Source organism: Calidris pugnax, unplaced genomic scaffold (genome assembly GCF_001431845.1).
Source record: "Calidris pugnax isolate Ruff unplaced genomic scaffold, ASM143184v1 scaffold44, whole genome shotgun sequence".
NCBI classification, from domain to species: Eukaryota; Metazoa; Chordata; class Aves; order Charadriiformes; family Scolopacidae; genus Calidris; species Calidris pugnax.
This window is the reverse complement of record NW_015094506.1, coordinates 46,475,576-46,500,858: the sequence shown is the minus strand read 5'-3', so window position 1 is coordinate 46,500,858 and position 25,283 is coordinate 46,475,576. Positions and strand designations below refer to the sequence as shown.

General features: G+C 38.7%; 1 protein-coding gene across 11 annotated transcripts in view; it reads left to right on the top strand.

The window, feature by feature from the left end:
• Positions 1–25,283, top strand: part of MAGI2 (membrane associated guanylate kinase, WW and PDZ domain containing 2) — a 756,695-nt gene that overhangs the window by 590,976 nt on the left and 140,436 nt on the right. For all 11 annotated transcript variants that reach the window (XM_014963762.1, XM_014963758.1, XM_014963760.1 and 8 more), the window contains 3 exons: positions 3,931–3,988; positions 10,829–10,950; positions 12,406–12,588. In XM_014963762.1, the coding sequence (XP_014819248.1) occupies positions 3,931–3,988; positions 10,829–10,950; positions 12,406–12,588 (363 nt within the window). The remainder of the gene's footprint in view (positions 1–3,930; positions 3,989–10,828; positions 10,951–12,405; positions 12,589–25,283) is intronic.

Genomic DNA, 25,283 nt, shown 5'->3' with positions numbered 1-25,283 from the left:
ATGCACACTGTGAAAATTGCCTTCTTATCAGCTGCACCTTTTTGATCTTTTTTTTTTCTTTCTTTCTTTTTTTTTTTTTTTTATGACTTGCTGCAGTGTTAGCTAGGTGCTGCTTCTCTGGTAGGAATAAAGCATGAAATTTGAAGACTGGAGCATATATACATACTATGCAGATTGTATAGCATCTTTCCATCGACGTGTGGTATCAGCATTGCCAAATGCTGCACAAGCAGTGATTTTTAAATGGTGATTTTATAAATGTCCCTGAACAGGCCCTCCACTGGAGGATAGGAGGAGATTTGTGGGAATGCAATGTTAGATATTGAAGACTGAAAATAAAGAATAGATTTTTTTTTCCTTCTATAAAGAGAAATTCTCCTGGAATTGAAAGGCATGGATGGTAGTAGTGCTGAGCTCCTGAAAATGAAGACTTCATATATAGCATAGTGATCATGAAACTGTTGGTTGCAGAAATTATACATGAACCAGGATGTTAACGCTACCAAATGAATATCAGAAATTTTTTTCATTTATTGCTCTCTGCCCAATTCAAATAATGGAGGCCAAGAGTAATCTCCTTTGCAAGTGTTATATAAAAATTCTCTTTTATAAATGTTTACTGTTCACTCTCATCCCTAATGATTGTCACTGAGCAAAGTGAAATGAAAATTTAATGCCCCTATCACTAATTTGGCAAATGCTTAGCTTTGTATTTTATGAAGCACTAAAGTATTTCTGTCCTGTAATCTTTCATTTTAATGGTGAAATATGGAATAGATGCCACTATTTAATGTAATGAAAAATAATCACAGTGCTCCTGAAGGCAAATGTAGCAGAAGATTCTTCTAACAGAAGCTCTGTGCTAAACTACACTCCACTAACCTCATCTGCCATACTTTGACGGGTGCAGGGACCTTAGGGTTTGTGCTCTAGCAATTCCATTTTACTGGTCAACACAGAATTTTAATTAAACATAGCTTATAGGCTGTATCTCAAATGGAAAAATGAAATTAGAGAATAGTCTTCTTTGGAGTTTATATCTATTATGGTACACAAAGGTAATTTTTTATTTCCTTTCTTCTGAACCCATGACTATTTTATGATGTTAGATAATTGGTGATTGAATTCATGCATTTAAAAATGTGTTCTCCTTAATATGTCCAATTCCTTAAATTTTTACAGACTTTCAGTAGAAAGTGGGATTTGCCATTTGCCTTCTCAATGGTTGTACCAGTTCATAAATACAGTTATGTATCATTACTTTAGGAAAAAATAGGCCAATAGGTTAATAGTAAATCCTCAAATTATTTCAGATTTTCATGAATATGTAAAATAAAATATGTCCTCTGCATCTATACACTTTAAAGTGTATATATTTACAGAAAGATACGTACTTTTAAATTCGGGCAAAATATCTACTTTATATTTTTCATTGCATAGTTGGAAAAAAATGCATCTACTAATACACTTTTGCAAAGGGACCTCTGCACACCTCTCTTTGTCTGTGTGTATGTGTGTGTGTGTGTGTATTTTTAAGTATGAACAGATTTTACCAGTACCTGCCTTACTTTTCTCTAAAGGAGTGTAAATTTTGATGGCCAGATATGAAAACATTAAGTTAATTAGGGGGAGAAAAGCTTGCAAGGTTACATGAAAATAAAATGTACCTATAGCATTTCAACTAATATTTTATATTTGTTCTGTGTCATGGGATTATAGTTATTTATTTCCTTATTTATCATGCATACATTGGGAATGAAACTTACTCTTGGGGCAGTACAGGATTTGTGCATCAGCTGATTTATCTTTGAGTATTTAGGTATTACACTCCACAGTCTTGTCTTGGGATATACAGGACTTTGTAGGAACAGGATTGATCTCCTACAGATTTTACTGAAGTTCTGGGCAGGTCTGGAAAGAATAACACCTGGGCTTTCTAATGCATGGTTACTTAACGATGAGCCAGTGACATGCCCTTGCAACAAAGCAGGCCAACAGCCTCCTGGGCTGTGTCTGGCAGAGCATTGCCAGCAGATTGGGGCAGTACAGGATTTGTGCATCAGCTGGTTTATCTTTGAGTATTTAGGTGTTACACTCCACAGTCTTGTCTTGGGATACACAGGATGGGCTGTGTCTGGCAGAGCATTGCCAGCAGATCAAGGGAGATGATCCTTCCCCTCTACTCAGCACTGGTGAGATACAACTGAAGTTCTGGGTCCAGTTCTGGGCTCCCCAGTACAAGAGAGACATGGCCGTACAGAAGAGAGTCCAGTGAAAGGCCATTGAGATGATAAAGGGACTAGGGCATCTCTCCTATAAGGAGAGGCTCAGAGAGCTAGGACTGTTTGTCCTGGGGAAGAAAAGGCTCAGAGAGATTTTACCAATCTAGATAAACATGTGAAGGAAGGTGCAAGGAAGGCAGAACCAGGCTCTGTTCAGGGGTACCCAGCGGCAGGACAGGGGGTAAAGGGTACAGGAAATTCTGCTTAAACAAAAGAAGAAACTTCTTCACTGTGTGAGTTATCAAACTTGATGGAGTTGCCCAGAGAGATAGTGGAATCTCCATCCTTACAAATATTCAAAAACTAATTGGAAATGGTCCTGAGCAACATGGTCTAGGTGGCCCTGCTTTGAGCAGAGGGGTTGGGCTACGCAATCTCCAGAGGTCTCTTCCAACCTCAACTGTTCTGTGATCCTGTGACCTGCTTAAATACCTTATGCTGCATTTATTCCTATGAAGTGACAATAACAAAATAGCCCTCACAAAAGCACTTGAGGGTGCAATATTCTAAGAATAATAGGAAAAATAGAGTACTTACATTAAAGAAGCCCTTGAGCTTTTATTTGCAAATTTATGGAGTTCATCTGCCAGTCTTTGGCAGAGGGTTCCTGAATGTTTTGGGTAATAACAATTAAGTGTCTTCTCTATTTCTGCAAATTAAGGCTAGAAGATGCTATAATATTTCATTTTGGTTTGTACTTCCATGTACTACTATATACTGAGATGTCCCTGACATATAACTAAGCTTTGGCAATCTCCAGAGGTCTCTTCCAACCTCAACTGTTCTGTGATCCTGTGACCTGCTTAAATACCTTATGCTGCATTTATTCCTATGAAGTGACAATAACAAAATAGCCCTCACAAAAGCACTTGAGGGTGCAATATTCTAAGAATAATAGGAAAAATAGAGTACTTACATTAAAGAAGCCCTTGAGCTTTTATTTGCAAATTTATGGAGTTCATCTGCCAGTCTTTGGCAGAGGGTTCCTGAATGTTTTGGGTAATAACAATTAAGTGTCTTCTCTATTTCTGCAAATTAAGGCTAGAAGATGCTATAATATTTCATTTTGGTTTGTACTTCCATGTACTACTATATACTCTTATGTCCCTGACATATAACTAAGCTTTGGAAGAGGGTGCTTTTGGAGGCTGCGGATATGCCATCACAGTGAGACAAATAGTACAAACATCTCAGGAACATTTAGGTATACTTACTGTACTTACATGGAAGAAGGCAAACTTCCATCAAGGCCAACTTTTCCAGGATCCCTAGCAAAGAAAAAAGCTGAGAAAGCAAAGTACTTTTTTTGCGTGTCGGGAAAACAGAACGTCCTCACTTCCTCCAGTGGTGATGTCATACAAGATGTGCTACCATTGATGGCTGGCATAGCTTTTGGAACAATAAAGTAGATCAACTAAATATGTTGTTCTAGAGACTGAGATCTGTGTTTGCATGCCGGTTCTCACATTACTACTACTTGTGGCTGTCATGGTATGTGTTCCAGATTCGGCATTTGCGTTGGTCACTGTATCTAATTTCACTATCAAGTTACTTCCCTCAATGCCCAGAGAAGATCCGCGGTTTTGTTACTAGAAATCTTAACGTTCTGTACTGCATTTACTGAGAGAGATAACTCTTTGTTTTTCAGAGCTTCCATATGGCTGGGAGAAAATTGATGATCCCATTTATGGCACTTATTATGTTGAGTAAGTTCCCAAGTTCAATATTAAGTTGCTTTTAATATGTTATAACCTAATACCAGTATCCTCTGCAGTGCTTAGCCTGGCAAGGCATGGGTACAATTACTTGGCATGTTAAACTGAAGGTATACCAGGAATTCTCAGTCATCAGTACAGCTAATGTGTCCAAATATATTCTGTGTGTCTCAAATCAGTGACTCAGGCATTCAGTCATTCTCCTTCTCCAGGGTCTGATTTCATGGAATCATTCCAGATGATACTTGTACAAAGATCATACTCATTAAAGAAATACTGTGTTTTCTATGTAAGGTTTGGATATCCAGTGAGGTAAAGATCTTGGTAAGCAATGAAAAGAGCAAAGCATAATCATTTTAGCTTACTTAAGATCCTTTAGTAGGTAATATTTCCTTGCTGCAAATCAGATGTTTACACTATTTTTACCAGAAGGCAGGTTATTTATATGCTGCATATAAAATTTTAGTGGTGGTGTGTTTTATTTTGTTCTTAAAAGTGCAGCTGAAAATAAGAGAATATACTTTTCTATTTTCACAGCACAATCCTTGCTTTATTATTTTCAGATTTTATTTTAGTCATGAAAGTAGTAAAAAAAGATTCTTACTCCTCTGCAAGGGCAGCAGAAAGCTTTTGTTTGAAGTATTAGGTAGAACTTGTTCTGGCCAGTTCCTGCATAAAATAAGTAAACCAGAGAGATGGTTTTCTCTGCTTTTTAGCTGACCACAGTGAATAAGACTTATGCAAAGTGAATCTAGATTCAAAATCATGATACGTGTTCAGAGTGATCAGTTCTCACTCTGCCCAAAGTGTACGGAAGAGGAGGGAGAAAGTCACTCCCCGTCACTGTGCAGACAGCACTTTGAAAGACTGAGAAAGATCTGTCCACTGGTTCCTTTTATTAAAGAAGAGAGATCTTTAGAGAAGATGGCCCATGACCTAAAGTCTCAATTTCAAATCCTGGCACTCAAAGCAGTAAATTTATTCTAGTTGTTTCATACAAAATAGAAAATTTTAATTGGTGTGTCACATCGTTCCCTTTGTCCCTTGAATCTGTACCAGCACTTAGATCCCTGATCCTGCAGGATCCCTCTGGACACGTACTGGGGCTGCAGCTTTTCCAGACCTCAGGATACACTAATATTAAGGTGCACAGGGTAGAGCTGAATAGAGAGCTCAAAATAAGCTTTGATTTCTGGAGGGTTAAAAGATTAAGATTCCATTTTCTTTACTGCTGTAACAGCAGCATCTTTTGGATGCCCCTGCACCTTTCCTAGCCCTCCTACAAAGCAAACAAACAAATGACAACAGTGTCTGTCCACTGCCCTGCTGACTCCTTCTGTCCCATCCTCCAAATGCAGGAGCACCTGCTCTGCTTCTTTGTCCCCAGTTTCTCCCCTGCCCTCAGGTGAGAGAGCCAGCAGCCCCATCTGCTTTGCTGCTCAGCCTAAATCAGCTTACTCAGTCCAGATTCAAGCAAAAAGATAAGTAAGTTTTTGAAGTCCTCACATAATGCCATTAAATTACCCTCTCTCTTTATGCCTGAGTTCTTTTATGATGTCCCCGAGCAGCTAGGAGCTGGGGTTCTCATATCTCTTTGTACTTACCCGCCCCCCCCGAAGATTTCTGCACGTGCAATTATGCAGCTGCTGGGTGTAAGTCTTTCACCCCGGTGGTTTTTAGTGTATTTTGGCGAGTAACAGGTGGTGTGCAATTTCTGTGTGTTAATCTCTTACTGAGACCTCGCTTTGTTGTGAGCGCAGCCCAAGGCGTTCTGGCACCGGTGAGGCTCTCGCTTCACCGCAGAGTCAGGAAAGGAGAAGTATTAATCTCCATTTCATGTCCATCCGCAGGTAAACAGACATGAGGCACCAGGCCCAGATGTTATTATGCAATTACCTACTTTTAAGGCTGTTAGTGCCAAATTTATTAATCCTACCGCAGATAAGATTTGTGGAAAGATATATCAAAACTACTGCAGGCTCACAGGGTTTTAGAAGTGGAATGGATGTTCACAGGATGGCATTAAAACTGCAGCAGTGCTAAATTCATAAGGAGTTTTATAGTCAGTAAAATGTAGCTGCACTTTAATTTGCTGTCTGAGCTCAATAAGTTTGAAACAAAGATTGCTTGCCATTTTTCATGCTAAAAAGTGGCAGTGACACCTTTTTTATTACCATTATTCAACAGCTGAGTTCATTTTTAACTAGATAAAATCAGATTACATTAAACTCTCTTAATTATGTCATAAAACTGGTTAAATGATGAAAAGTTAGGTTAGGAAATTTCACACATTCAAGCCCGGTCCAACTTTACATGCAGGTCTTTAAACCTGTCAGTGAAAGAAGGGCTTGTACTCTGTTCTCTGAAATATTTGTATCCCATGGGAAGTTTGTAAGGATGAGCAATGAGGCAGACAGACTCAGGTTCACTTTACAAGGGCAAGCCATGCTCAGCTCCAGTATTCTGAAATTAGTGGAAAAGCTAAAAAAGAAACAAAGAAAAACTCCAAAGGTCTTGCTAGCAAAATTACTAAAGACTAATCACAGCGAATTTGAAAATTCCATTAAAAAATAAGGTCCCCAGTATAACACCCTCCCTTAACCATGCATGAATGTAGGTGTGAGGTATTATTACAATTTTCATTTGCCTTGTTATGCAGGTCCAGGCTTCATTTTTAGGGTGTAGGCATTTGACATATATGATAAGTGTTTGCTATAGGTAGGTTAACTTTCATGCAATTTTCTCTTAATATTTTAACTAATAACTAGCAGCACTTGGCTGTGCAGGGCTATGGAGAGAATGCAGTTATGTGGGTGTTCTGGGTCTTTCAGCATTCTAATTGCCAAAAGACTATTTCCCCCTTAAAGGATGATTAGCTACAACACAGAGCTCAATTGTCAGACACAGTCTCCTTAAAAGAACAGTTAAATTTGCCATACAGGTATTTATTCTGGAAAAGTATGCCTCCTTAACTTAAAATTTCTGACAACACTCTGTTAATACTCAAATAGAAAAACTTATTTCAGGTCTTTTTGTTGCTATAAAATATCAGTAACTGAAAAATGTGAATGGAAAGAGGACTTAGACACTAACAAATTATGCATCAGAATGTCCATGTTTTAGGCATTCTGATCCTTAGAATTACCTTGGTGGGTTATAGGCAACAATTGCAAAAGCTAGAGCCGCAAACTACCAAAAAAACATTAAAGTGGCTAAGAAAAAGAGACAGGTTGAACTCCTGCTGCTGCACATGCTTAGGTGTGATACCATTTTTGGCAGGGCTCTTGGCCATCAACTAAAATCTGCATATTAGGCATTACTGCCCAAAAGTCTCCCAAGAATGTGTTTCAGTTGTCTTAAGAATATCTAACATGAAACACCTCCACAGAAACAACTTAGCCTGGCTGCATTCGCTGAGGAGATGGCAGAGCGGTGCCTATGTCTTACAGGATGGCTGAGGGTGATAGTACCTACCCATAACACAAGAGGCACTATTTCAACTGCACAGCTAAATGCAGCCCAAAAACAAATCCAAATCCTACCTTTGAGGGGTTGTCCCCAGTTGACACACTGCAGGCATAGCACCAGCCGCCCCTTCTTTTCTGCAGAGGAAAATTCAGGGGTCCTGGGACCAGAAAGCAAACAAAAGGCAGCACGATTCTTCTGTACAGTCACAATGGCTCTAGGAGAAATTAGTTGGACTCTCATCTTTGGATTAGGCTTTTATATTTAATATGCATGGTATAAAATAAAGGAAGAAAAGTGAAGATAGAAATGCTCACTGAATTAGATGCTGTGAGCAATGAGTAATACATTTTTGGATCACATCCAAAATCTATTTTAACCACAAAAGCACTTATTTGTAACTATCTCTAAAACTCGCATTTGACTTGTCTTGTTAAAGCCTAGTTTAGTAATACCTATTTTGTATGCAGTTGAAGTAGCTAGATGAAAGGCTAGAATGTCCTTTCAAGGGAACTACTTAGCGTAATAACATCTTTCTCAGGTAAACTCATCAGTAGCAATTTTTCTGATTTAGCCATGAAGCTGTATAGCACTTAAAATTGAATGAAAGGGAGGTGCTTCATGTCTCATCAGTCTAGGGTCATAAATCCAGTGTTCCTGGCTGATAAAAATGATTGATTATCAGTATAATTTTCTTTTCTTTGACTCTTCTAGGCTGCAATATTTGAGGCAGTTGTTTGAATTTGTTGGAAATCTCATATTGTACTTTGGAGACTGCACACTACCATAAAACAATCAAAAGATGGGAATAAATTTGAGTTAAGGATTACTAAGATTGCACCAGCACCTCTAGGTGCTTCAAGTACCTCTGCTAGTCTTCCTGTCTGATTTGCTAGGACAAAAATGCCATTTTCAGGATAGCCATTACTGAAGACATTTCTGTGTAAATGGACTAAACCACAACTTAAACCCTACCTGGAAACTGCAGAGAGATAGTGGATAACAGATTCTAGCTGTGATGTTAGTACCACAGGAACTGATGTTCCTTGAGCCATGGACACACCCTATATTAGCTAAAATCCTGTCTTTTTTTATATCACAGAACTACATATAAGTTATAACTTAAGTCTGCAAGAGGCCTCCTGCAGCACAGCATAACACTAATCATAGTGCATGGTCTTAAATGCAGATCTGTAGGGTGATCTTGTTTATCCGTTACGTCTGCATAATATGGCACAAAAACTATAGGAAATCCATGCTCTTCTGGAAGGGCAGCTGAAGACCAGGGCAGGATACTTTAGAGCCTCTAAAATAATACATGATTCCTATGTTGAAGCAATTAACTCAACCCACTGTGTAGCAACCCTGGCTAACATAAAAAAAAGCAAGATATTTTACCCCATATCTGCTATTGGGAACTGTTTCGTAATTTCACACTTCTGCTTGTAAGAAGCCTACAGATTTCAAGTCTGAAATCCTGACATCTTTAATACATTCTAGTATTTACTTCCAAATGTATTCCTAGAATGCAATTACATATCAGAATTAATTCTGTTTCATAAAAAGCTAAAACTCCTTTGGTCTTCTATTGTAGAAGACTCTGTGATTCACTGGTCTTCCTGTAAAACCTTTTCTATGGATTCATTTTATTTGTTCATGGGTGATCAGAGCTTTTTGCAGTATTTCACATGATGTTTCATTGCTGACTTGTGTAATGGCAAAAGTAGTATTTCCTTTACAGTATTGAAATATATCACATAATAGGTGGTAACACAAAGATTACCTTTTTCATGTTTAAGAAGGGAAAGCTTGGGAAAGGAATGCCTACAATCTTAAACAGCCTGTCTGAAGAAGGAAAGAAAGAGACTTTCTCTGTCTGCAGCGTAGACTAAAATTTACAAGAAAACTATTAATCAGAATTAAGTACAAGCGTGAGTTAGCAGCCACTTGAATGAGTTATAGCCATGTTAACAGAGTAGCAACTCCAGGATTTATCACGTTGCTTCCTCTTATTAAATCAAATATTCTTTTACATGACTGGAAATCTTCTCATTGCATTAGCTCTGGCCACTAAAACCTGATTTTCCAAGGGTTTTGCACTCCCACAGGACTTGCAGCCTTTCCTCTATCTCATTTCTTAATGGCAATTCCACTTACTTTCTTTGAAGCAGTGGTAGGTTCTGAATCCCAAGGGACATAAAAGTGCTTAATGTGGCATAAAAGGTCATTTCAATATAAATTGAAGGTATTCAACCCTTTTTAAGATCTCAGAGTTTCAAAAGTTCCCAGGTCACCTCTTCAAGTGCTTAAAGCCCATGATTGGGATTGGAGTTTCAGAAGAGCTGAATACATACAAGCTCAGTGGGAACAAATAAGGAGTGACGTGATTGAAACCCTGCCCTTCTGTACATGTGTATTTATTTCCCCTGAACAGTGCTTGCAGCACAAACTCAGTTGTGATCAGATCATGATCCTGTCTTGTGGAGTTGTTCAATGCAGCCTACTAATTTCTTTTGCCTTCTTCAAAAAACATGTGAAACATATCACAGCACAGGATTGTAGGACTACTCAGTGATTGCTAAACTGTATACTTTAAATTAAAGATTGATGAAAGTAACTAGTTAAGACAGTAGTTCTAAGCACAATACAGAAAATTAGTGGTGTAATGACAGAGATGTACTTAGTGACGTATTGTAGGAAATGTAAAACAACAAAAAAAAAGTATACATTAACTTTTCATATATTTCAAATATTTATCTATGTAGTTCTAACCTACAATCGGACTTAGTTTCTGCAACATCCCATTTTACTGAACAGTTGAGGAGCTGTTCAGCCATAAACTTAAAAAGAAATCATCCTCGGTTTATTTCCTGTGTTAGATTTATTTCTAAACTGCAATCATAAAAGGACTCTGTGTCCTAGGCTTTACCTTTTCTGTAAGTGATTAACTAATTTCACTTACAGTTAATCGATAATGATGCACAAAACTGGTTCAGAGCCTTTGAATCATGCATAGAACAATGCTTGTACTAAAGACATGAAAAACTGGTGTTGTAGCATGCTTCAGCAGTACTGCTATTTAATATGTAGTCCCATAGATCAAAACCATTTCTCTGCAGCAGAGTCCAGCATATTGAAATGATAGGACACTTCTCAGTGCTGTTCATTATGCAAGGGCCGAGATTGTGCATTTCTCATCCCCAGCAAAATTGTATGGAGTGTAAGGGACATGCTCAGGCCCATTGGGTTTCATAACGGTTTCGCTATATGACCACACACACCTAAGTCACATATAGCATCCTACTGTGAAAATGGTAATTTTCCCCAACTGAACCCAATTTTTAATCTAAACAAAATTTTTTCCAGCCACATAAATAGAAGAACACAATTTGAAAACCCTGTCCTAGAAGCAAAAAGGAAGCTACAGCAGCATAACATGCCCAACGCAGAACTTGGAACAAAGCCTATGCAGGCCCAAGGTTTCCGAGGTACAGTACTACGTCAGCTATCTTAGCTAAGATGAAAGATCCTGCTCTCCTGTTTATGCGACAATGGTTTTGTCATAGTCTGACTAAAACAATAGTGTTGCCACATCTCACAATGTTATCCCCTATCCTCCAGCATTTTTCTTCCCTAAATGTCCGAACTCCCAGAGTTGCGGGACTCACGAGCCACCTAAGGTACTCAAACCATCCAGGGCTTAGAGAAAAGACAGAAAAGTTGACCCTAGTGTTTCCGAAAGACTGAGAAAGAAAAGGGACAATAAGAGCCCCAAAGTAATTTTCTAAATAAAATCATAAATTCTATTCTTGGGAATGTACGTCTCTCTCTTGAGCACACATGGTAGGCAACGCTGAAATAATTAATTGTACTTTCCCTAAATTATCGTTAATTGATGTCTGGTATGTTTCTAAGCTAGCTGATCTAGCAAGCATCAATTAAGTTAAAAGCCTCAAGCACTGTGTTATAGTAGTTTACAAGAATACAGCTTCTTGGTAACGTAAAAATTAATGTGCTTAAAATGAGCTGTACATGCAGCAAACTGTATTGGTAGAGACGAATAAACTTTAACGTAAGGGTTATAGCGAGAGAATGAAGCTTCTTCTCCCTTGTAACAGTAGAAGGCTCCTCATCAACCTTACCTAGACCCAAACTCGCCCACCCGCGCCCCGCTCCCAAGAGGTCCCGCAGCGTGAATGACCTGTCCCAGTGCCGGCGCGACCCCGCCGGGACGCACAGGCTGCACGGTACGTCCCCCCGCTGCCGCCCAGCCCACCCCACCGCTGCGGGAGTTGTCACAGCAGCCCACGTCACCACCTTTGCACCTTCCTTCCCCACACCCGTCCTCACCCAGCCCAGCGCAGGAGAGAGGCACCGGGAGCCCACACCGCACACCCGGGCACGCCGAGAGGGGACGCGGAGGTTGCACAGCCCTGAACGTGTGTCACTGGTTGGATGCCAAAACCCCACCTGTTCGGAGAGAAAAGCTCACCTGATATTTAGCACTGCTTGTTAACGAATGGAATAAGACGTTCAGGGCATATTTTCCATCTTGCAGGTGGGAGGGAAATTATGGAGAATGTATTGCTGTGTAGAAAAGCTGAATTTATAGGTTAGGAAAGAGGTTTTAAAATTACCTCACAGATCATTTTTATTGTTGTAATTATTTCAGCTACACAATACCCACTTCTAAATGTATTTCTAATATGAAAGAATAGTTATAACTCCCCACTTATGGATGATCTGCCATAGATAAGACATAGGTGTTAAGCTTTGTATTAATACAAGAACTCACAAATCTTTTTTCCTGGAATGCCTGCACTCTATTTCCTTGGTTTTCATACACTGTCACCTGCTGTCAGCCAATATTGTTATCTGCTGTCCCCGCTGTGTTGTGACTAGATCAGAACTTTTGTCTTTGTTGTTTGTGTTGACTGATGTAGAAAAACCACTCTTCACCCGCGATGCATCACAGCTGAAAGGGACTTTCCTCAGCACAACTCTTAAGAAAAGCAACATGGGTTTTGGATTTACCATCATTGGTGGGGATGAGCCGGATGAGTTTCTCCAGGTGAAGAGTGTAATTCCTGATGGGCCTGCAGCACAAGATGGGAAAATGGAAACAGGTAATTAATATGGTTCCTATGTTCTTTTATATGAGAAGTAGTATGAGACATAAATTTTGGGTCTCACTCTTTCCATAAACGCATATATTTTTCCATGTTACTTTCTGTGTTAATGTGTAACAAGTCTGCTCTATAAGATAAAATTCTCAGATAAAACTTTCTTGCCATTTTTCTTTCTAGTAATGTCAAGCAGCTTACTTTTTCCCATTTCATAATTTTTTAAGGGAGAAAAGAGCTCTGCATTCTCCCTCATAAAAATGGGATGTGATGTTCTTTGGTTTATAGGCTGTTTACTCAAGAGGAATCTGTGCATGGGAAAAAAAAAGAGACACACAGAGCACAGACTACTAAGTGCAAATTTATTTCTTTAGAAAGGATGGTTTTGCAAAATAATCAAAGTCGAGTTTGATCTAATGTTGTTCTCATTAGAACCATAAAAATAAGAGTTTTCGGTGTGGCATATGGACACGTAGGCATTTGTGGCCTGCTAATACAGAATCTGTGAAAACTAAATAAATAAATCTCCTCTGAAGAGATTTAAGCCTGCTCTTAAGACCACCACTGGAAATGTTTTCATGTCCACAGTTTGATAAAGATCGCAAACCACAGTCTTAAAGGTTTGGAGGGTCACATCAGAGCTATATATGGATGAAACATTTTTAGAGGAAGATGAACTCAGTTTTCACACCAGTTATCATCTCCTGTAGGAGAAGACAATGTAAGAGTAATAGAATAATTTCAGTTGGCAGGCTCCTCCAGTCACCAGCCTCCTGCTCAATGCAGGTCTAACTTCATGGTTGGATCAGGTTGCTCAGGGCTTCATCCATGGAACTTCAGAAAATTTTATAAGATGGATCTCCCACAGCCTCTGTAGGCTCTTGTCCCAATACTTAACCACTCTCATGGTGAAAATTTTTGCTCTTTAGATCCAATAGAGATTTTCAACTGGTTACCAGTTCTGTAGTCCTGTGTTTGCGCAACCGTGTCGCTGTGCACCATCTATCCCCAGCAGTCCTTTTTCCTCAGATAATAGCCAGGCTGCACATTGGTACTGGGATATGTGCATAATTTTTCCTTCCATTTCTCTACCGAGACTTTATAGAAGAAGTTCTAGTTTGGGCTTTATGTTATCTCTGCAGAAAATCAAGTTCATGGTGGCCAGAGTCACTGTGAAGATATGAGAATTTCCCAGCCTGTGACAGGTCACTGTGGATGGACCACAGGAGCAGGATCCTTTTACTGTGTTACAGCATAGGAGGCAGACTTATAAACACACAGAGGCACCAGTAACGTGGGTGGAGTAGTCCCAAGTGATTCTTCTGGAAATTTCTTTTCATCCTTCTTTTGTTGTAGCAAAGAAATTATCTGGACTACCGTGTGTCAGAATAAATCACCCTGAACTCTAGTTTATTCTGTAGGACTCTTCAGGACTTTGCAAGTAGGAAGTGTGAAGGTTGTGAAAAGCATTATTTTTAAAACACCGCAATTTGCCTCAAGTCTTATATTACAGCTGGCATGATGTTTCTGATGCCAAATAGATAAACAGATAATTTATATAACAAAGTGAAACATAAGAAAGAAGTAGAATATAGATTGTTGGCACTGGTTTTATAAAAAAAAATCAGTCTAACAGCTTTTTAATTCTCAATTCTTTTTGCCATTTAAACTTAATGCAATTTGGTTCCCAAAGGCAAAATTAAATTAGCAGATTAAGTGAACAAAGGATACAAGAGACTTCCTGAAGTTCAGAAGATTTTAGTAACACGAACTTTGTTTTTCCTAATATTTTCATATCACCTTATACACTGCATGAGAGATTTTCCTTGCTTGTCATGGTTTAGCATTCTCAGATCCAGCACTCAAATATAGTTACATGCTAATCCATCTGAAGTGTGGGCTGGTTATTGGTGAGCTTCATATGGGGTTCTTTTCTCTGAAAAAGATAGTATCCTTGCAATGTGCTTAAATTTTGATGTTGAAATTGAGTATGGGTGTCATAATACTATTGATGGTGAAGATTGTGGTCACAGATTGTGATGGAATCATATAGGAAAAATGTGCTTTAAAATACATAGAAATAACATTGATTTTTTTCCCCAAGGTAATTAATTCAACTATATTAAGAATACAAAACAGAAATGTACATTGAAATATATAATCACTCTATAATTATGTGAGCCCAATATGTACAAAATTACATCTCAGAATAAATTCTGGCCTCAGATGTCTTCATTTTTGAGAAGAGTGACAGAGTTCTGATGTAAAGTAATTGGAGAATATCAGGCTAACGATTGTGACATCTAACATGATTTCTATGAACATTTGAAGTAATTTCTAAATATGATAATGGTAAAATGAAAAAAGATATTTAAGGTCAGAATATTTATAGAAGTACTGTTCAGCAATATGCCTCTATTTCCTGAGATCTAATCCTTATCACGCTTCCTGAAGTAGGATTTCTCTCCCTATTCAGCCATTTTGCAATCTAAACAACTGGAGATATGAAAGCCTCCTGAGTTCCATCAATAGCATTTTGTTCATAAAGCTGTTAAAATTTTATGTTTTAAAACTATTTGAAATTACATGTGTACCTTTTGTTTGTTAGGTAGGCATCATTGGATGATGAATAGAGCTTTTAAAATAGATTTTATTTATTCTTTTAACATGATCTATGTCTTGTTGTGCAATTTATGTGCACTCCAGCTATGATCACAGTCACAGCAGGCTTTGATAAATGATCAAAATACCATACTGTGGCAGTAGGGCATCATAGTAGAAAGCTTGAGGACAGTAGCACTATGACCTGTGAAGCGATAGCCACGGGTGCTGGTGGTCCCAGCTGTAATACATCTCTGGAGCCTTCCCCTTACAAGGCTGATACTTGGCCAAGTGGTAAACAAAATCCTAGTATTTAGACCTGCATCAGATACGGGATAAAAAAGAAGAAAAGGCACCATCTCCATCTTACCTGATCTTGGCCACAGGCTGAAGACACTAATGCTGTACTTCATCCTGATGGTTAAAGAAACAAGCTCATAGAAAACTAATACTGTAACTTCGATTTACTTCTCTGCCCAAAATCTAATTTAGGGGTCAGATACAAATGCTATTCAAAAAAAAAAGGGTGAATCTGTGTAAGATGTTATTGTCACCCTTTTAACATGGTCACAACACAGTGATTTCACCTGCATGTTTCAAATGAAACAGTTTTGGATTTCATCCCTTGGAACATGGAAGCAGCTGCCTGACAGTGACTTGGCATTGCTGTGATGCTATGAAACAATTAAAGCAGTGAGGCAAACTGAGTGCACTGAGGTGCAACAAGGGATACCCAAGGTCCTGGTGATCTAACACCACCACTCAATGCCCAGTGCTGGGCAGTAAGAGGTAGCTATAACTGCCCCAGACCCAAAACAAAACTCACAAGCAGACTCAGAGAAACCACATCTCAGTGCATGAGTCAAAAAAAGCCAAAATTACATTCCTGATCCCATTTGCCAGATGTTTCAGAATTCCTAAGGGTTATTATGCCCTCATGTAAATCTAGCATCTGTGAGCTAATGGCTGTTAATAATACTGCAAATGCCTTTCTAGGACATGTTTTAGCATTTGGAGCTCAATCAAGCTGCTGGATATGAACATTACACTCCACAGCATCTCTGTCTACCTCAAGACAGCCTAGGAGCTGATACCACATTCTTTCTTGAGAGGTTACATTGCTTTGTCTTGTCTGAAGCCTCACACTGCCGATAGAAAACTGTCTGCATTTAAGAGGCTCCTGTATCCCATTAAAATGCTTAGTGAATGTCATTGGTAAAATACTGCATCTACATGAAAAGATTTTTATACAGTGAGTGATTTTGAATGACTGCTCTTCTAAGGCAAACAGTTAGGCCTGCGGCTGAGTCAGATAAAAGCTTAAGCTGCAAAGGCAAAAACTTTTCTACAATTCTCAAGGTTATTCAATGGACTAGATAAACCGAAACACTCCCACATAATCAAGCTCAGGAAAGATTCTTGCTCTACACATTTCAGCAAGTTTCTGTTCCGTTGGTGAAAGTTTCCAGGAAACAGCTCAAAGACATGGTGCACAAGTGATTAATTGAGTCTGTTGATGACCCTTGTGACTGATGAATAGCTATGGTCATTGCTGGCTGAACTTTCTAGAAATGTATGTGCATCTATGATGAATAGTCGTAGTTCCATAGTGTGAATCAAGAAATGGGAAACATGCTCTTCAGTTCATCACCAAACATACACTTGGCCAGCTCCAGGATGCTAAATCACCTGTGAGCAGTGCAGACTTGGGCTTTTTCAGATGCTATTCTCTCAGGAGTGGTAGCTTCACTATATTACTTAACCTATTCTAGAGATAAAAATTCATAAATGTTAGATGAGGTTCAACTAACAGATATAGATGTCTATAAGGCAGCTGTCTACACCTACCATATAAGTAGACATCTACTACTTCTAGATAACTCTATGTGGAAGAACTCTAGAGACTAGAGGTCTAGAGTCTAGAGATCAGTCTCACATCTACCACACAGAATTTCTGAGATCTTCAAAGAGAATGAACCAGCTGTTAGAAATATTGGAAGGAGTGAACCATGGCATTCCTGCTATCTGTGGGCCCACTGTCAAGACCCATAACAATCTTCTATATATGAGGATTTTTTCAAGATGAATTACTTTAATACATACCAAGGTCTCACCAAGTGTCTGTCTGGCAGCTGCAAGCTTATGCTATGTGGCAGGTCTGTGAAAGCGGAGAAGCAGGCAGCAAAACAGCTTGTGTTATCAACTTCCCTCAGTACCTTTGCTTTGTTTTCCTTCCATGTGAACGCCGTGGTCTTTACACCCTACACGAGGATGGAGCTAATGGATGCTCTGCTAGTTCATAGCTGAGACGAATGGCCATCTAGGGGCTGCCCTTCACTTTTTTTTTCTTTTGTGCAGTACAAAGCATCCTGCTTCATCCAATGCACTTTATATTTTACACCATAAAAGCTTGCATATCTCATGTAACTAATGCCCAAACTGTTCAAGATGTGTGTGGGTACAATTAACCCTGACTTTTGAGAATATTCCCATGGTAGACTGATGCAGTGTTGCTTGACCTCACAATTTTATGAATTTGTTAAAGAACAAATCTTTTTTTTTTTTTTTAAAGAAGGCTAAATGTGAATCTTAGCTTAAATTTTGAAAGAGAGAAGTTTCTGTAGTTTCACCTATAGAGGTTTCCCCTAGTTGCTATCTTTTCTACCCAATACAGAGTTAGAGCTCTGAAGTATGACCACATTATACAGCTTCAAGAGAAGGTTAAGAGGTTTCAAACAGAAAGCAAATTAAAAACGCCATTTTTACCGTTTATTTGATATTATGTATTGAGACTGTCACTTTAGCTGGGGGAAGGGATATGACCTGCGATTTTGAATGCTTCATGGTGACAGTGAAAATACTACTTGCATTTTAGCAATATTAATAGCAATGAAGAGCTTGGCAGTAGGAAGATACTATTCTTTTTCAGTCCCCCTTTCTTTCCTGTTTTAAAGTAGGCAATGCATTGAACTCTGCATGTAAATAGGTAGACCAGAAGATAGCATTTATGTTGCCAGCAATTGTTAGTATTTGTGCTATTTTTTCTGATATTATTTTTCCATTATATTTTTGTTGTTGTTGTTTTTATTGCTTTCATAAAAAATGAACTTGCTACAGTGGTCATAGTAATATCTGTAAATTGCTTTTCACATTAACCTAAGATTTGGGAAAAGTGTCTACTTCTGTCAAAAAGTTACTGAATTCTAATCTTCATGAGGTTCCTATTTTAGTGTTTTCTTCACATTTTTTATTCTTTTGGTACTCACTAGGTTTTTAGGTACTGATTGAATGGTAATCAGAACAGAGATAAGCCTACACTAAAAGCTTTGTACCACGTTTTATATACCACATGCTGTTACTGTCTGCATCTGAGGTCTTTGTGTGCATCTTGTCAGATTTCTTTGGTTGACTGGTGTGATATTCAATAGCCCTGTGTCTCCCTGAGGTGCAGAAAATCTATATGTCGCTATCTGTTCTGCCCGATACAGAGTTAGAGCTTGAGTCCATGTTGCCCATCTATCAAGCTACTGAGCATTCATTAACCACTGCATACAAGTCTTTCACTTGAAAACCATTCCACTTCGCATAAATATTCCTCAAGGCATGAAGAGAGCTATTGATTTTTCTTAGCCCCGTCATTTGGCTATTCCCTTGAAGTCTTCAATTAAAATTATTTATACAAACTGGAAGAGCAATTACAGCAGAGCATCTAACCTGGATTTCAGAATGCTTCTGAAAAGGGACACTAATTTCTTTAAGTCATAGGAATAATTAGAAAAGCTTCTTAGGAACTTCTTGTCTTCACCTCACGTGCTGTGTCACTTCATGGGATGGTTCTGTTTCTGCCTTAGTAGTACAAATGGAACTCGTGATCCCAGGTCATATCTTGGTTTTTAGCCCTAAAGTTTGCCATAATTTAGAAATTTTGGGAATCTTCTATCTCAGGCTTCAAGGTCGAGGTGGTTCAAAGCATCACATTAAGGAAGGTAGATCCCCAAGTACTGTGGCAATAGAGAGGGAAAGGTTGCCTCCAGCAGAGAGCCGAGTCTACCAACATTTGGAGTCCAATTCAGCTGCATAAATATAGGTGTCCAGTGCCATTAAATGTGCCAGAGATCCCACCTAGCCTCCTCCTGCCCTTCAGGCAGTAGTCTCTTGTAAGTCCTGTGTCATACCTGCAAGTACCATATGAACATCTCAAATGCCCAAGGCATTGTAAATGGCATCTACTTAAACTACATTCCTCATTCAGTGCCTTAAGAGGAGTATGTTAATAGACTCATTTGTTTTTCCTTATCTCTATTATAGCATGCAGTGATTGATTCATTACTGTAATAAAGACCCTTTTCTGACAATTTTGAGGGTAGTTGTTTCCTCTAGCCTAATTCCAAGTTCACACTTGTGGTTTTATGAACACTTAAAAGAAACGGCAAAAATGCTTTTAAACTTTATAGGCTTAATTTTCACTCATTTCACCATTCAAACAACAACATTGATGGTTGAGTTCAGCTATATACTGCTAATTATAAATAAATTTTAATCTTCAGTCCTTATAATATTCTGCTTCAGATATTATTGGTGCCCATGAAATATATACCAATACTAGGACTGAATAATGTATGTAACTTGTTTGCTTTCCTATAGTGACTTTTCTTCAGAAAACTCATTTGTTTCAAGTCCAGATAATACACAGAAATGCAGCAGGAATCTGAAAAGAACAGCAATATTTCATTTTCTCTTTGATAAAATCCATATTTATACACAGGAGAGAGCTCATAGTATACATGGTTTATGGCACATTTCATTTTGAAAGAAATTCACATTTGTTGACACTCTATTTTGATCTATGTTTATCAGTCCTAAGAATGATAATATGTGCTTGCTAGTTGAAACAGTAAAATATTGGACATGTAAATAGATGAAGTTCTGGAATAAGTAAGTGTGCCGCATAGTCTTCTGCAGGAGAGAATATAGAAGCAGATCTGCTTATGTGTAGTACGTTAGTTCTAATGGCTAAGGCATTAAAGCAGCTCTTCCCACACCAACCGTAGGAAGCTGAATATGTTTGATTAGAGAAGGCTGAGGTCTGAACGCGTCCAGCCATGCCAGATTCCACATGTACAGCACTTACTGTCTTTTTATCTGACTGCTTCACCTTTGACCAGATTTTCTCTGCAGTTATGTTTTTATTTAACCCAGAAATCAAAGGTGAAGCAATTTGACGGGAGAGAGGGCATAATGCAGATACAATCTATGATAATATAAACAATGCTGTCTCTTATGGACAAATGGAACACAAACCATATACACAAGACATATACAGTCTGTTTAATTTAAGCCACCAGTATTGGTTTCTCTAACAAGAGTAAATGGAGATCTTCTGGTGCTTAAAGGTGCCATGTCTTTAGCAGAGGATGAGATAATACAGAAATCAAGAAACATGGTAAAGTAAAATACAAAAGAGTAAAGGTGAAAAAGCAGAGTATTTGAAACACAAACTGTTCAAGTACATGCAACCTCATTTTTCTATTAATTCAAGGTCAGACTCCATGGAAAACATGGCTATAAAAGCCAAAAGCATAGACAAGAATACTGGAACTATGTCATACATATTGCAGTATGCAAAATAAAAAGGTAGAAGAGATGTTAGATAATTTTTTCCTGTCTATTATCACATACCAAGATACTTTTATCCCATTTTACTCTTCATACTGTCATACACCAAAACAGTGTGTATAACAAGTCACAGAAACCCATAAATGAATTCTTCAATCTAAACTCCTTCATACAAAATCTGCAGATTCTGCTGCTAGGATATTTAACTTAGGCCAGGAGATGATAAATATATTGTCATAATCCTCACATTCATTGGGACAATTTTTGTAAATTTTGCAAGTTGCCAGTTGAGTAAGCAGTGTGCAATGAACTCAATGACTGCCAAAAATGCTGCAGTTACAGAAAGAACTTTTCTCCTATCAAACGTAATTAATATCTATCTTGCATGATTCAGCTATTTGTATGAACAGACAAAAATATACATTGAAAATAATAGTCATCATCTTCTCATGTACCATTTCATTCAATAAATAATGACATCTTATTGCTTAACAGGAAGAATGATCCAGGAGGGGGGAAAGAGATTCTTTCTATATAAAGAGATAACAGGGAAAGTGAGAACTTCATATTACAGTAATGAAATTGATAATCTAATACTATACAGCCAAGCCACCTTTGATTTTCTTTTAATTTTGTTGTTTTGTCATACAGGACATTATTATACCATTCAATTATCAACACAAAAAGTAAACATTTAGCAGAATTTTGTATGTTTTTTTCATTTTGTATTAAAAATTAAATAGATTAAAAATGCATAGTCACCTCTGCCTCCACATTTGTACAATCAAATACAATCTCTATGTATATTAAAATCTGAGTTCAGAAAGTGAGCTCTTCATTTGCCTTTAACTATTCTTTGAGCATAAATTTTAAAGCTAAAATTTAAAGCAAATTTTAAACACTTTAAAGTCATTACTTAATTCTTAAAATTTTAAAGATACAATTTCTGCTGTATATTTAGAATGGGAAATATCTTTCTTCACAGTTAGCAAATTTTTTACTTGAACAATTTAGTTAAGATCCCTGAATTTCCCCATCCAAGTGGAGAAATAGTTATTTTAGAACTTTGTAAAGTCCAATAATTATTTCAGTTAGCAATCATAACAAATGAGTTAGCAATAATTATAACAAATACAACTGTTAGTGAAGAGAAGCCTAATGGGGTTCAGCTTAAGATATTTAGGCTGACTACTGTGTATGTCCAATTGTGAAGTATACATTAAAGCAGAAATCTCTGCTCTTTTGCATGTAGATCATTTTTTTGTCAGTGTTCTGAGTTTTTTATTTGATCCATGGCATAGAGTAAACATATCCAGAGTTGCACTGGAGATGAAAAAACGTTTTCAGGCATATAAATCATGTTCCAGGATCTTTGTGAACCTTTAACTAATGGAGGTTACAGAGACATTTCAGGCAATTTTGTTATGAGTTCACTTCTAAAGCATCTTTCACTGCCTATTGCTGGAATCAGGATATTAGCATGGATGCACCTCTCATCTGACCCTGTTTAGCTGTTCACGTAGCCTTTGTAAGAGGAGCAAAGTTTATTCCAGCACTTATGCAACTGCCTCTTTGTAATTGATGATTCTGACATTTTTAAAAATGGCTTGTTTGTTTAAAAACCTGTAGTGAAAATTCCTCAATAACATAAGGAACACTTTTCAAACCAGTAGGCAGGCATGAAGTTAATCCTGATGAAAAGCAAGAAGCCCCTGGAAAATTTCATCCAGCCTTTCCTCTCTCTGCCCCACAAAAGTCTTCTCCCCTCAGCAGTCACATAAGTGCAGTATTTATTCTGAGTTGGTGAAAGGAGGTGGATCTCGAGATGCAATGCTGTTACCATATGCTCTGTGCATGCAGCAGCAGGGAGTTGCCCACACAGCACTTGCTTCTCCTCATCTCCTCTTCCAGTGGACATCACAGGGGAGCGGTGCTGTGGTGGTGGAGCCAGGGTCCCCTAAACGCCACTCCTCCATTTGTGTCCAGATAAGTGAGGACTTACACAAGAGCTAGACAAATTCTTGGTGACTGGAGTTCATGAGTTTTGCCAGGTCTCAGCTATCGGTCTCAGGGGGTGACTAGGTGCAGGGGGGAGAAGAGGGTCCCGTCTCCAGAGGTTTGGTGCAGGCCTGGGAGAAAACTGACTAGACTAGAATTTGCTGGAGCTGAAGATGTGAAAATTTGGTTTTTTCTTCTGCAAGGAAGGAGGGAGAAAAGGCAGTAATTTTATGCTCAGAGATGGCTGGAGAGTGGGTGTTTATATGCTTGTGTGGGCACCTGTAGAAGGAGCTTGGAGAGGGGGGAGTAAGTTACTACAGAAAAGAAGAAAAGGAGCTCTGTGAGAAAGGTCTGAGTGCAGTGATGCGAGTATAGAACTTTTAAACACTGACATTTTCACTCCTTTTGATGTATTGCTTTCTTCTTCAGCTCCTAGTGAAAGTAAATTAAAATTCTTTGTATTCAACTAATTTATTCTGCATCAAAATCAGCATCATTGTACGCAGTATTTACCGAGACTTACTTTGCCTTACTGAGCGTCACCTGTGGTACTGCTGAGGAAAAGTCAGATAATAATGGACACTTCTTTTCTTGATCTTGGGAATTTATTCATAGGCCAACAGTGAGCCATGAAGCATGCTGGGTTATGCTGCTGCTCTGTCATTTGTAATCTTTTCTATTCCACCTGTACGTACACAAAATAGCAAGTCTCAATCAGCAAAGGCTATCAGCAGTTGATGTTTATTGGCCTGAAATAACACCTTTGAATCCTGTGAACCTGTCAGCTGGCAGGGCTGAGCTGGGGGCTCACAGTGAATGCAGTGAACACAGTGAAGGACTGAAGAAACACAGGAGAAATTGGTAGTTTTGTAGTGCGTCAATTCAAAGAAAGCAGGCAGCAGAAAGAGGTGGGAAACTGGAAAAAAAGGAAATTGAGGTAGTAATGGGAACCTGGAATTGCTTTTGTGTCTTGTAAGGGAGGGGTGTAGGTTATAGTTTAATAGAAACATCATTGTGGTAGTATGGGAATGAAAGACATGCAAGATGTGCAGGGTGGCACATCATAGCATGTTACTAGGATTATTCCCCTGATATTGCCCAGAGCCTCGGCCAGGGCACTCGGTACCCATCTTGTTTGACTGAGCTTGATTGACTTTCTTCCACTGAAACCTCTAGAAAAGCCCATGCACCACAAGGTACCTGGTGGGCTCAGGTGGGTCGTCCTTAGGCAACCGGAGAGAAAGGCATCCAGCCACAGCTCAGAGGCTCCCTCCCATCAGACCTCATCACTGGCACTAGAAATCACCCATATATTTAATCTTCTTTAATTAATAGGTGGATTTGGGGTTAGATTCCTCTGTAAAATTTCACATGAAATTCATGGAACACTATGTGTTCATGCACATTTATGTGTTCATAATTTTTATATCATTTTAGAAGGTTCTTTAATTTTAGGGGGAGTTTGTTCTAACATAGACAAGAGAAGTTAAAAATACTATCGTTTTGCCTCTGGTCATTTTCCAGACAGGTTAGAATGGCAGCATCATTACTCAGACTTCAAAAAAGCTTTCTTGGTTTTTTTTGTAGATCGTTTTCAGCAATCTGTTTGGTCTGTCTTATTCCGGTTATTTTCCATATATCAGATAGAGCATATTTTTTAGGCCTAACTTGATTACATCAAAAGGAAATGCAGTTGACTATTATATAAGAGATTGAGTGTTGCTACCGCAGTTCCAACTTATTTAAAAAATAGTTCTGAATTGTTTTGGGAAATAGGGATAATAATAAGAATTGCACTTGAAGAATTGAACAAGCAGCACAGAGAAGTCTCACAATTGCTAGCCCCTCTCCTGGGGGACTTCCACTTACCAGATGCCTTCTAGAAATACAATGCAGCAGGAAACAATCTAGGAGGTTCCTAGAGTGTGTTGGGGATAACTTCCTTACACGGATGGTGAGTGAGCCAACTAGGGAAGGTGCCCTTCTGGACCTGTTCTTTTGAACAGAGAAGGAATTGTGGGTGATGTGATGGTCGGAAGCCATCTTGGGCATTATAGAGATATATATGGAAAAAATTATAGAGTTTTCAATTCTTGGAGAAGTAAGGAGGGGGATTAATAGAACTGCTGCCTTGGACTTCTGCAGGGCAGACTTTGCCCTGTTTAGAAGTCTGTTTGACAGAGTCCCTTGGGAGGCAGCCCTGAAGGGCAAAGGAACCCAGGAAGGCTGGTCATTCTTTCAAGAAGGAAATCCTAAAGGCACAGGAGCAGCCCATCCCTATGTGCTGAAAGACAAGACAGCAGGAAAGAAGACTGGCCTAGCTGAACAGAGACCTTTGGCTGACCTTGGGAGGCAGCCCTGAAGGGCAAAGGAACCCAGGAAGGCTGGTCATTCTTTCAAGAAGGAAATCCTAAAGGCACAGGAGCAGCCCATCCCTATGTGCTGAAAGACAAGACAGCAGGAAAGAAGACTGGCCTAGCTGA